The 14,364-nt window shown below is 37.6% G+C and overlaps 2 protein-coding genes across 9 annotated transcripts in view; one reads left to right on the top strand and one right to left on the bottom strand.

Annotated features, from left to right (window-relative positions):
- Positions 1–14,364, top strand: part of ME3 (malic enzyme 3) — a 321,404-nt gene that overhangs the window by 268,001 nt on the left and 39,039 nt on the right. The gene's annotated exons all lie outside the window — the stretch shown is intronic.
- Positions 1–14,364, bottom strand: part of CCDC81 (coiled-coil domain containing 81) — a 48,169-nt gene that overhangs the window by 33,031 nt on the left and 774 nt on the right. The window contains exons 2-3 of the mRNA XM_005579286.5: positions 4,118–4,179; positions 2,568–2,724 (exon numbers count right to left, since the gene is read on the bottom strand). Coding sequence (XP_005579343.1) covers positions 2,568–2,724; positions 4,118–4,179 — 219 coding nt within the window. The remainder of the gene's footprint in view (positions 1–2,567; positions 2,725–4,117; positions 4,180–14,364) is intronic.

Here is a 14,364-nt window from a genome sequence, read left to right as displayed (position 1 = left end):
TCCAACAGCTTCTCTGCTCACAGAGTCCTATCATCCTTTAAGACGTCTTTACATGTCATCTTCCTAAAGCAGAGTTAGGCATGCTCTCCTCTGAGCATCATAGCATTTGATCCAGTTCTGATCAATTCGGCTTTTATAGCACTTAATCATGTTTCATCATTTCTTTTTTTTTTCTTTTTTTTAAGACTCTGTCACCAGGCTGGAGTGCAGTGGTATGATCTCAGCTCATTGCAATCTCCGCCTCCCGGTTCAAGGAATTCTCCTGCCTCAGCTTCCTGAGTAGCTGCGACTACAGGCACATGCCACCACACCCAGCTTGTTTTTTGTATTTTTAGTAGTGATGGAGTTTCACCATGTTGGCCAGGATGGTCTTGATCTCTTGACCTTGTGATGTGCCTGACTCGGCCTTCCAAATTGCTGGGATTACAGGCATGAGCCACTGCACCCAGCCCATTTCTTGTATATTAATTATCTATACTAGATTCAAAAGAACTATGTCTTACTCATATTTAAAAACCCCTATAAAATGTTTGCTTAGTTACTGATATGGTCTGAATTTGTGTCCCTGCCCAAATCTCATGTCTAATTGGAGGAGGGGCCTGGTGGGAGGTGATTGGGTCATGGGGGTGAATTTCCCCCTTGCTGTTCTCATGATAGTGAGTGAGTTCTCATGAGATCTGATGGTTTAAAAGTGTGTGGCACCTCCCCATTTCGCGCTCGCTCTCTCCTGCTCTGCCATAGTAAGATGTGCTTGCTTCCCCTTTGCCTTCTGCCGTGATTGTAACTTTCCTGAGGCCTCTTGGCCATGCTTCCTGTTAAGCCTGCAGAACTGTGAGTCAATTAAGCCTCTTTTCTTCATAAATTACCCAGTCTTAGGTAGTTATTTATAACAGTGTGAGAACAAATACAGTTACCTAGTTAATTAATAATGAAGAATCATAACCCCAAAGCTAAACGTAGACAGAAATTTTTCTTTGGGGGTTTTAAATTTTTATTTATTTCCCTATTTATCTTATTATTATTATTATTATTTTGCAGCCTCCAACTCCTGGGCTAAAGTGATCCTCTTGCCTCAGCCTCCCAAGTAGTTGAGACTGCTGGTGTCAACCATCACGCCTAAGTTCTTTGAAATAATTTTTTGTAGAGACAGGATCTTGCTATGTTGCCAAGGCTGGTCTTGAACTTCTGGCCTCAAGTGATCCTCCCGCCTTAGCCTCCAAAATTCTGGGATTACAGGCATGTGCCACCATTGCATGTGCCATCATGCCCGGCCTAGAATTATTCTTTTGAACTAATTCAGTCATATATGTCTAATTCTGAAATTGCCTCACCCAGTAAAAAATACAATTTTAGATCTAAACTACTTTTTTGGACTACAGTACAAGATCCAAGATGGAAAATGAGCTTTAATTCTAAGGCACAGATGTTTTTGCAAAAATGTTAGCTTTATTTTCATTTTCTTAGATAGGTTTTTGATGAAATAGGATATATTTCTTCTGACATAAAACTCTAGGTATTTCTTTTTGTTCCCATGAAAGGGGGAAAAAAAGAAAAGAAAAAAAAAACTAGGTAAAAATAGCTGAAAAGTTCATCAAGCCCACCATACTGAATATATACCTAAGAAATTCTAAGTATGGTTTGTTGGCATTTGTTCTTCTAATATATCATTCTTTTGAAAGTAGAAAGTTAACTCAAGTGACTCTGAAAATTAACTTTTAGGAACATTAACTTAGAGGACAGTTACAGCCTTTTCGCCTGTTGCCATCGGAGATAGACTGTCTCCATTCATCCAGGTGTGAGTCTGATGCAGGCGGCGGGGACAATCAGGAAGGTCAAAAGGAACACAGCCAGGAATCAGAAAGTATGCACCCAAAGGCTGCTAAGTAACCAAGGGAGGTGTTAGGAAGCCCACACACTAAAGCTGGATGGAAGCAGTCTGTGGCAGGGATTATGCCTATTTTGTTTACCACTATGTCTCAAGCACCTGGAACAAGGTCTGACACATAGTTGGCTCTCAATCAATATTTAAGGAAGGGAGGGAGGGAGGGAGGCAGGGAGGTTGGCTTTAGGGTGTGAGAAAGGTATGTAAGGTATGCATTAAGTCTTTATGGAATTACTCAACTTCTAACTTTCAAATTTTAATGATTTGGATTATACATATGATAGAAAGGTATCTTTTTGACAGCTGATACTGATTGTAGTTCTCCCAACCAGAAATCCTAATTAACTTTCTCTTCTTTATAACCACTTTTAATTTCTTACGATCTGAAATAAAGGGCTTACAGCTCTGTGGTGTGGCTTTTACATAAATTTTCTGTTACCTTACATCAGGTTTTTTCACTCCTACCTCTTAGGTTACTGGGGTTTAAAATAGCCTTCAGGAAGACTCTATTATTTTTCCACTTTGGCCCCTCCCTGTGCCAAAAGCACCTTATGAAAAGTGAGTTCCTCAAATCAGAAGGTAAGACAGCAGCACTGGCTATGCTTTGCCCTTTCATTTTTTTTTTTTTTTTTAATCCCCAGGACAGTAACCTTCTGGGAAAATCCTACATATCAGAATTATTTACCAGGAGTATATATTTTGTTTTGTTTGAGTCCATGGATCTGCACTAGCTTCTCCGCCATAATAAACACAGGCCTCTGGATTAAGATAAATTTGTTGTTTCCCACCTCAAGTTTTTGTCTCATGAAAGTGAAAGTTCCAAATCCTGGAATCTGAACCCCCTGAAAGGAAAAAAAAAAAAAAATCATTGAAGGAGTGAAGAAAAAATAATCTTTAATATTATTATCCAAAAAACATGAAGAGAAGTAAGCTTAGGGCTTAAAAATTCAGTGATCTCTAGGACTCTTCAGAGTGATAGCATTTTATAATTCTAAGTTTTCAAAGAAGCTGAGTATAAAATGTAATATATTGGTCCATGATGATTTACAGACATCAGATCGCTCATCTCTGTATCATCAAAAGGCTAAGAAAATTTGTGTGAATGTCATAGCATCTTTTAATCTTTAACCAAGATTACTCCTGTCCTAAATTGTGTGACATTTTAAATTTTAATCATCTGCCATTAGAGGAATTTAAGAGGGCATGAGAATCTCTGCTTTCTCATTCCTACTTTTAGATTTTATGTCTGCCACTTAGACAACCCAGCATCCAAATCATATGCTGCAATGTAGTGATCCTGGCTGATGGGTAGAAGCAAATGTTTTTAGCTCTCATACTGGGTTTCTGTTTCCCTGGAGATATCATATATCAAGGACTACAAACTCAAATGCCTATAAGAGCCAAAAAAGAAAGCAAGAGAGTGAAAGTAGCCAGCCAGGGAATGTGATGGCTATGGACTGCACACCCCATCTAAAGGGAAGAACACATCTTGAGCTCCAAATGTGTCACCACGTAGTAATGGAAGACTAGTATCGTTAGATCTGCTGATTTTTCAATGAAAGGGAGGGGAAAAATCCAAAACATATAATTTCTCCCAAGTTTAAGTGCTGATAACAAATGCAAATTCTCAAGCCAAACAAAATAAATTTGAAGTATGAATTCTGCCCAAGGGCTCTCACAGTAGGACCTCTGAATGGGGTATAAAAGTTTCACAACTTCCCAGCTTCCCCCAAGCTCATCCCCAAATCTCCATGTAGTTTTATGGCATCTAAAGTCAAGACTTAACAGGAGGGAACGGTCCAGCCCTGGGCAAAGTTTCTCATTTTGGTAAGTCTTCTATTTCAATTAAAATCCATTCCCTGTAAGGAGGCAAGACAAGAAGCGTTATATCTTTCTACAGCTATGCCAGGAACTATCAGATCACAGACAAACAGAACTCATCTAGTTTCCTTACACACACCCAGGCTGATCAGCACTACACTCTGTAACACTAGAAGAGCAGAACTTACAAATTCATTACCTAAAAATAAAATTCATGTTTGTTACATCTATTACCCACAAGTCCGAAGCATGAGCATCATAAAATCACAGGACTGGAAGTTAAATGGGATGGCTCTAAAGTCTACTGCCCTGCTCCCAGCAAGATTATATAAGACTATGGAGGAAAGATCCTTTAGATGCCTACATTAAAATTAATAAATAAATTTAATTTATTAATAAATTAATAAATATTACCTTGTGCAGGGTTAACTGCCGTCCCACAAATTCTGATACATTCCCCCAGATAATAGAGACTTCTGAAATTCAAAAGTAATGAGAAATTATTTAATTTATATGACCACCCATGTGGTAGTATCTTAGTGCTAATAAATAAAAATGTAAATATGAAATGTGGAAACAAATGACACTAATTCCTGATTAATTTAGAATTAAGAAAAAACAAGGCTATTCCCAAAAGTTAATTTTCTTGGTAGCTAAGGTTTACTCCCTTAAGTTTGGAAGATGTGATTTAAAATAATAATAATAATAAATTTTTAAAGAAAATCTTTCTACAGCAAAGGGAACTCTGTCACACCCTTTTCTTTATTCTATAAAGAGAGTTAATCAAGTATAACCCAGCCTTTTCTTAAAGACCCATTCAGCAACCGTTTATCGGGTGTCTACTCTGTGCCATCTGATTAATAAGAACGTTCATTCTCACACCATTCCATAACACAGGAATAAGGCAAAAGGCCACTAAGGCATGAAAGGCTGTTTTGTGTACATTAACTTTTCCTACACTTCCATTTTTGCTAAATCCTCAAATCTGCTTTTTATTTTCATTTTTCACTGCTAAGCTACCAGCTGTCACTTGTGCTACTAGTACTCTGTGGGCTCCTGGACCAGTCATAATTCATTGCTTCATATCTACTGTGTTCTGGAAATAACAAATACTAATAATATGTCTAAAAAAAATTTTTTTTTTTGAGACAGGGTGTCACTGATGCCCAGGGTGGAGTGCAGTGGTGCGATCTCGGCTCACTGTAACCTCCGCCTCCCAAGTTCAAACGAGTCTCCTGCCTCAGCCTCCTGAGTAGCTGGGATTACAGGCGCCAGCCACCATGCCTTGCTAATTGTATTTTTAGTAGAGATGGGGTTTCGCCACATCGGCCAGGCTGGTCTGCAACTCCTGACCTCAGGTGATCCACCTGCCTTGGCCTCCCGAAGTGCTGGGATTACAGGCATGAGCCACCATGCCCGGCCTAAAATAATAATTTTTAAAAACACACTTTGAGTAGGACAAGGAGCTTTACTTTGAATTAATGCATACATTTTGCACTATCAATTTTGACTGATTGGAGGGAAGCCTTCCAAGTTTATCTTCTTGTTCTGTGTCTCAAAAAACTGTGGTAGAAAAACAGGTAGTTGCCAATAACTAAAGTGTTAATGTATGATATGAACCTATACTGTAGGTATGACTAATATTTCAAAGCCTAGAAAATTATATCTGTATTAACATCACCCTTCCAAACCTAATCATGTGTTTATCAAAGATACTATTCAATTAAGAACTCTTTGCAACTCAAGAGTGTTAAGTTTTAATTCTCAAAATAAAAAATCAAGAACAGTGACATTAACCAGCTTGTCATTTGGGGACATAGATGCAGGTGGTGACAAAAGCCCAATCCTTTTTCTACTTTGGAAACTGCTTGTTTTATTGGTTTATTTGGTTTATCTTTTTTTCTAACAATTTAAACCACTAACTAAAGCACGGAGAGTGCAATCTTTTAATTCTGGTATATCAGAGTTATAAATATTTTTATTAATAGGCCAGGGAAGGGGCAGGTTTAATGGCTGAAAGTAGCAGTGACTTTTATGAATATCTGGGATCAAGTTTGGTGATGGAAATTCACCCATTAATAAAATTAGGGCTGCAGGCTCCAATGAGCACGAGGGCCAAGATTCTGCCCCTCATTAATCACTTTCTGTAATCAGGCATTTCCCCTATTCTGCCCACCCTACTTTGTTCTCCACTCCTCCCCACCCCCACAGCCCATAGAATTCTACTACAGGCTGCTGAGAACTAATAACCAGTTCTAACTGTATACTGAATCAAAATTTTCATCATGACCAAACATTTCATTAATTCACGAATGCAAAATCTCAGTATCCAGATGTACATGGAGAACTTTCAAAGTTATTAAGTCAAAATTGTTAAATGTATGACTCTAAAAGTCTTTCACCTCTGAAAGCTCGTATGTTAGGAAAACAACTACTCTGAAGATGAAATGATTTCATTAGAGCCAGAAGAAAGTGTATAGTTTGCAACGAAACCCCAGTGAAAAGACTCAGCTGAGTTTAATTGAAAATTTGAGGATTTTGTCTTTCTTCATTTGGATAATATATTCAAGCCCACTGTATTGTTTTATTCCATACAGCCTAATAGACAACATTATATAAGAGCAGAACTAATTAGTCTAAACTAAAATTTGCTATTTCTCACTGAAGAGAAAGGAAACTATGCATATCATTTGCCTTAGGAAGCTTTAGGCCCCTGCAATCCAATCGGAATAGACTTGGAAAGCTTACAGACTGTAATTTCTAAATTTGACTTTTTCTGACATCCCAAAGAGTCAGAGAGGATATCATTAAATCTCAAAATGAAAAATATCAAGTCTAAAAAGCAAATTGAAGGATATACTACTTTCATATTTTAAGGGAGGCCAGGGTTCTTACTTATTTCAATCAAACACTGAAGTGCCAAGAATCACTCTTATAAAGAACTAATCCCTAGACATATACTCTATATTCAGTTCAACCTTCATTTGGCTTCAAATTCTTACCATTCCATGCACTCAAAACCATATGCTTAAACAGAGTGCCAAGTAACAGGAATACTGTATCTTGTATATGATCACTATAAAAAAAAAACAAACTACATGCCTGTTCTGTAAATTATACAATACTATATGCTTGAATAAGACATTAATGTCAAAAAAACAGATATGTTTCCTGATGTTATAAAACTTATCTTCTAAAATTAAAATACTGATATATGGAATAGTATAGCAGAATAGTAAAGGATGATTTGAACAAAGAAACATATTCCCAGAGCATAATGCAATGGAAAGAACAGTGTGCTGCGTGGAAGGCCCACAGCCTTCCTGCCTCCATGGACTCAAGTTTTACCCAGTTCACATCTGTAAAATGATGACAGGGCCTTCTAAGCACTATAATTACATAATATTAAACTTTGCTAAAAGATACAGAAGCAGCAGGAATATGCAATGATGAATATATACACTAATGAAAGTTAATTTCTGTGTTTTGCTGAGTTTTATCTTCATCCTTGTTGCAATAGATCATTTGTGAAAGTTAATAAACAGTAGTTTGACTTTGACTTCTGTTATTCTACCAGTAAAGCCCTTGCTGAAGTCACCAATGGTCTCTTTGTCAATACATTCAATAAACGTATTTAATTCTGAGCCCTCAGCCATGTCTGACACTATTGATCACTCCCTCCCCCTTTAAGCACCTCTCCTTTTAGCTTTTATACTACTACTCTCATTTGGGTTTTCTCCTAACTGGCCATTTCTTCAGTCTCCCTTGCAGGCTTATCCTCCTCAACCCAACCATTAAATGGTAGGGTTTTTCAAGGTACATTCCTAGGCTGCTTCTCTTTTCACTCTGTACTCTTTACTTCAGCAGTCACACCCATACAGAAGATGATTCCCAAATGTTTATTTACAGACCCAGACTCCTTGCCACCCCCTATTTGAGATTCTGGACCTTTATCCAACCGCCTACTTAGATAACACACAAAGGCCCTTCAACTTGCCCAAAACCACAATCTTTCTTCCCTTAAATCTTGTCTTTTATCTGGCATATCAGTCTCAGTGAATGGCACCACTATCTATTAATTTATATGAGCCAGGAACTCAGAAGTCATCCTTTAGACTTCTCTTATCCCTCACCCCTAACATCCAGTCCATCACCATAATCTGTAGATTTTACTTCCAAGTTGCCCTTCATTCATTGCACTCCTCTCTATTTCTACTGTTACCAGTTTTAGACCAAGCTACCATTTGTTCTCACCAAGACTATTGCTATAGGTATTCTTGACCCTCCTATTCCTTTCCCACCTGGCAACCGGAGTGATCTTTTCCAAATATAAACTGATCGCATCATTCAACTTCTTCTTGACCTCCAGCTCAGAACACTTAATGGCTTCCCATCAGGCTTAACATAAAGGTCAACATCCTTAATATGACTTACAAGGCCCTGCATTACTTGACCCCTTCCTTTCTCTCTAGCCTGCTTTAGAATACACTCCCTCCCCAAATCTACAGAGCAGCCAGTCCACTGTCTTTCAGTTGCTCCTTTACATCATACCCTCACTGTAAGTTTTTGCCCTTGTCATTCCCTTTGCCAAAATCATTTTCACCTCACTTCCACTCTCTACCTCTCTGATCCATTTCATCTACTTAATTCCAACTCGTTCTTCACAACTCAGCTCAAATTATCCCTTCTTTAGTCATTCTTGGCACACACCTCCATCCTTACTCTCTATTAAAAGTTCTCATTTGACTTCCATTTCTTGGTGCTGTATGTAAGGAAGTCACCACTCCATCCTAAAAACTAAAAAGTTGACCGGACTGAAAAATCAACAACTCTTCTTGGATCCATAAGATGAGGGAGGACACAGGGCAGACTGCTGCCCCTAAAAATTAGAGAGACAGAAATGCAAATACCAGGAGGAATGGCTTCCTGAAACAGATGCACATGCAGAAACAGCATCAAGAACCAATGCTGGGTAAGAAAACCCAAAGTGTAATTGACAAATTTCTGGAGGCTTAGTGTGGACAACACCAAGAGTTAAAATCTCCAGGGGAACCCAGTCATGGAGGGAGGGTTCCCACATAGGGGAAGGTTTACTTCCCAGAGCTCAACCAGATTCCCACAGCTAAATATCCAGTAAATAGGAGAGAAAAATCTCCTTGTGCTTCTGGTGGGGGGAAGAAAAAATTACCATTTTTAAATATGCCAGAGCACTCTGTTGTTCTTAATGACCTGCCCTCAGAAGAAACTAGTTCACCAGAGCCTAACCTGCTGGGATATTATCCGAGCCTAACTGACCTGGGAGAAGGGAAATGACCAACTCCAGTCCACTTTAGTCATTCTGTCCCACCTAAGGAGAAAGGAAAAATCTGAGAAACATTTGTAAAGTTCACAGTCCAGAGGCACAGGCTCACTAAAAGACTGAGACCTGATCATAGGACTATAGACTGCTTTCCCACCCCTGCACACTCTACCCCTACAGTACTAAAGGTGTATTTATAGAAGTTACCTTTACCCAGTACATCACATCCAGCTATCAAGAAAAAATTATAAGGCATACTAAAAGGCAAAACACACAATATGAAGAGACAGAGCAACCATCAGAGCCAGACATGGCGGGGATGTTGGAACGATCACACTGGCAATTTAAAACAACTATGGTTAATATGCTGAGGGCTCTAATGGTTATAGTAGATGGCATGCAAGAACAGATGGGCAACATAAGCAGAGAGATTGAAATCCTAAGAAAGAACCAAAAATAAATGCTAGCAACTAAAAACACTGTCACAGCAGTGAAGAATGCCTTTGAAAGGCTTGCTAGTGGACTGGATATGACTTAGTAAAGAATCTCTGAGCTTGAAAATGTGACAAGGAAACTTCAAAAGGAAAGCGAACAAAGACTGGGAAAAAAAAAACCCAGAGTATCCAAGGATTGTGAGGCAGCCACAGAAAGGGTGTACTCAGAATGGGAATACCAGAAGAGGGAGAAATAATAGAGGAAATACTTGAAACAATTACTGAGAATTTCCCTCTAATGTCAGACGTGAAACCACAGATCCAGGAAGCTCAAATAACACCAAGCTGGATAAATGCCCAAAAAAGACACCTAGGAATATCATTTTCAAAGTACAGAAAATCAGAGCTAAAAACAAATCCTGAAAGAAGCTGGGGCAGAGGGAGGGGAAGGAACACCTCATCTATAGAGAAACAAAGATAATAATTATATTGAACTACTTCTCAGAAACCAAGCAAAAAGAGAGTACAGTAAGACATTTCAAGTGTTGATAAAAAGAAAACACCAACCTAAAATTCTGCATCCTGTAAAATTATTTTTCAAAAGCAAAGGAGAAATTGTTTTTCAGACAAACAAAAATTAATGGAATTAATTGCTAGTAGACCTGCTTTTCAAGAAATGTTGAAAGATGTTCCTTAGAAAAAAGGAAAATTATGTAGGTCAGAAACGTGGATCTACATTTAAAAAGAAAAAAAAGGAAAGAAAAGGAGGACCATCAAAGAAGGAATAAGTAAAGGTAAAATAAAAACTTATTTTTTCTTTGAGACAGGGTCTCACTCTGTCGCCCAGCCTGGAGTGCAGTGGTGCAGTCTTGGCTCACTTTAACCTCCACCTGCTAGGCTCTCAAGCGATCCTCCTACCTCAGCCTCCTGAGTAGCTGGGACTACAGTCGTGTGCCACCATATCCATCTTTTTTTGTTTTAATTTTTTGTAGACAAGGTCTCACTATATTGCCCAGGCTGATCCTGGACTCCTGGACTCCTGGACTCAAGTGATTCTCACACCTTGGCCTCCTAAAGTGCTGGGATTACAAGCATAAGCCACTGCACCTGTTTTTATTATTCTTAGCTGACCTAATAAATAGCAGTTTGTCCAATAATAGCAATAATTATTCAATTATGTATGCTTATTCATATATGTATTTATGTTTATATATAAGTGAAATGAAATGAATGACAGCAATGATACAAGGGATGGGAGGAAGGAATTAAGGTTTTGTTATTATAAAACAATCACACTACCTGTGAAGTGGTACAGTGTTATTTGGAAGTGGACTTGAATTGATTGTAAATATATATTGTAGTCTAAGGCAATTTTTTTAAAAAGTATAACTGATATGCTAAAAAAGGAGAAAATGGAATCATAAAATGCTCAGTTGAAAATAAAGATAGATACAAAAAAACCAGGGAAAAAAGTAGAAAACAAAAACAAATATGGTAGATATTAATCTAGCTATATCAGTAATCACTTTGAACATAGGCTAAATGTACCAATTAAAAGACAGAGATTTTTGGAGTGGACCAAAAAACAAAACCCAACTATATGTTGTCTAAAAGAAACCCAATCTAAATCTGAAAACATATAGGTTAAAAGTAGATGGATGGAGGAAATATAGCGTGGTAATACTAATCAAAAGAAAGCAAGAGTGGCTATATTAATTTTAGACAGAACAGACTTCAAATCAAGGAGAGTTGTCAGAAACAAGGAGCATTACATAATAATAGGGGGGTCAATTCTTCAAGAAGACATAAGAATTTTTTATATGTATACACCTAAAAATAGTTGTCAAATTCATGAGGCAAAAACTAATAGAATTGCAAGAAGAGATAAATGAATCCATTATCATACTTGAAGACTTCAGTACTGACCTATCAGAAATGAACAGATCCAGCAGGCAGAAAATCAGTAAAGGCATAGTTGAACTCAACAGCACCATCTGTCAAATGGATATAGTTGATATCTACAGACTAATTCATCCAACAGCAGTAGAATGCACATTCTTCTCAAGCTCACATGGAACATTGACCAAGACAGACCATGTTCTGGGCCATAAAACACACCTTAACAAATAGGATAGAAATCATACAATGCCTGCTCCAGATTACAACGGGATTAAAGTAGAAATGAATAAGAGAAAGATAAGTGGAAAATCCCAAAATACATGGGGACTAAATAATATGCATCTAGATAACACATGGGACAAGTCAGAGGACTGTCACTACCCAACTTCAAGATTTACAATAAAGCCGAGTCATCAAGACAGTGTGTTATTGACAAAAGAATAGACAAATAGATTAATAGGACACAAAAGAGAGCCCAGGAATAGACCCATATAAATACAGTCAACTTATCTATGACAAAGAAGCAAAAGCAATACAATGGAGCAGAATGTCTTTTAAACAAACATTGCTAGAACAACTGGACATCCACATGCAAAAAAATAAAAAAAAAATGAACCTAGACACAGACCTTACATCTTGCACAAAAATTAACTTAAAATGAATCATAGACCTAAATATGAAGTGCAAAACCATAGAACTCCTAGAAGATAACATAGGACAAAACTTAGATGATCTTGGGTATAGAAAAGACTTTAGATGAAACACCAAAGGCATAATCCAAGCAAGAAATAATAAGATGGACTTCATTAAAATTTAAAACTTCTGCTCTGTGAAAAACAATGTCAAGAGAATGAGAAGACAAGCCACAGACTGGAAAAAAATATTTGCAAAAGACACTGTCATGCAAAATATACAAATAACTCTTAAAACTTAACACTAAGAAAAGAAAAACTCAATTTAAAAATGAGCCAAAGCCCTTTATATATATATCATCAAAACACGACAAGCATATTAAAAGGTGCTCTCCATTATATATCATCAGGAAAATGCAAATTAAAACAATGAGATAACAATGCACACATCTATTAGAATGACCAAAATCTAAAATACAACAACAAATGCTGACAATAACATGGAGCAACAAGAATTCTCACTCATTGCTCTTGGGAATGCAACATGGTACAGCCCCTTTGAAAGACAGTCTGGCAGTTTCTCACAAAACTAAACATCCACTTACCATACAATCTAGCAGTTATGTCCCTGTGTATTTACCCAAGTGAATTGAAAACTTACATCCAATTTTTTAAAACCTGCACACAGATATTTAAAGCAGCTTTATTCATCATTGCCAAAACTTGGAAGCAACCAAGACATTTTTCAGTGGGTGAATAGATTTAAAAAAAAAAAAAACAAAAAAAAAAAAACCTGTGGTACATCTAGATAATGGAATATTATTCAGAACTAAAAAGAAATGAGCTATCAAGCCACAAAAAGACATGGAGGAACATTAAATGCATATTGCTAAGTGAAGGAAGCCAATCTGAAAAGGCTTACACTGTATGATTCCGACTATATTACATTCTGGAACTGGCAAAACTATGAAGACAGTGGAAAGATCAGTGGTTTCCAGAGTTTGGGACTGGGGGTAGGGGTGAATAGGCAGAATAAAGGGGAGTGAAAATACTCTATATGACTGCAATGATAAATACATGTCATTTTACATTTGTCCAAACTCATAGAATGTACAACACCAAGAAAGAACTCTAATGTAAACTATGAACCTTGGGTGATTTTGATGTGTCAATGAAAGTTCAATTGTAACTCAAGTACCACTCTGGTGGGGGATGTTGACAATAGGAGAGCCTATCCAAGTGTGAAGTTAGAGAGTATGTGGGACATCTCTATCTGATACGGTTAGGCTTTGTGTCCCCACCCAAATCTCATCTTGAATTGTAATCCCTAGGTGTTGAGGGAGAGGCCTGGTGGGAGGTGATTGGATCCTGAGAGCAGTTTTCCTCATGCTGTTTTCATGATGGTGAGGGATTTCTCACAAGATCTGAGAGTATTATAAATGGCGGTTTCCCCTAGTCCCCTGGGCTTCTCTCTCTCTCTCTCCTGCCGTCATGTAAGACATGCCTGCTTCCCCTTCTGCCATGATTTTAAGTTTCCCGAGGGCTCCCAGCCATGCAGAGCTGTGAGTCAATTAAACCTCTTTCCTTTATAATGACCCAGTCTGGGATAGTATCTTCATAGCAGTGTAAGAATAAACTAATACATTGTCCCTCCTTCTTAATTTACTGTGAACCTGCAACTGCTCTAAAAAATCATTTTTTAAAAAAATTCTTACTGTACCATTTACCTCCTCCCTGGTAGCATTTACCCAAATGGTAAATTTACATTGATTTGTGTAATTATTTGATTAATGTGTATCTTCCCCACTAAACAGTAAATTCCAAGATTTTTGTTCACCATAAATTAACTAGTGCTCAGCATATAGCAAGGTTTCAAAATTACTTGAATGACTATATATAAATTTACAAATATAGCATATGTTTTTAAATTCATTAAACCATTATCTTCAATGCTTCTTTCATGATGATTTTCAGAGGAAAAGATAGGAGTGATGCAGGGGAAGAGAAAGAAGTATCTGTTCGTATTTGTTTCCTGTGGTCATTTGGTTAAAGCCTAAGCAACATCTCTGTTATAGTGGTTTGATAATAATAAGAGTTTGCATTCCTGCAGCACTTTTCTTCCAAAGTGCTCCTGTGGTTTGCAGACAGATCTCAGCCTCACTTTGGGGTGACTCTTCCACAAACGATGCTAAAAACAGATCTTGTCTTGCTACTAACCAAGCGTAATGAATTTTCTCTGAGAAGGTGCCAGGTCCCCTTCCATAGTACTTACCCTGTATCTTTTTATGATCATCTCATTTTCTTAATACAACCACATGACGTCAAAGGCAATAAAAGCAACCATCTTTGCAGGAACTCTCAAAAGGAGCCATTTAGGGTCTCTGCACCTCTTTTCTC

The sequence above is a fragment of the Macaca fascicularis genome, chromosome 14 (genome assembly GCF_037993035.2).
Source record: "Macaca fascicularis isolate 582-1 chromosome 14, T2T-MFA8v1.1".
In the NCBI taxonomy this organism is placed as follows: Eukaryota; Metazoa; Chordata; class Mammalia; order Primates; family Cercopithecidae; genus Macaca; species Macaca fascicularis.
The sequence above is the reverse complement of the archived record's forward strand: the minus strand, read 5'-3'. Positions and strand labels throughout refer to the sequence as shown.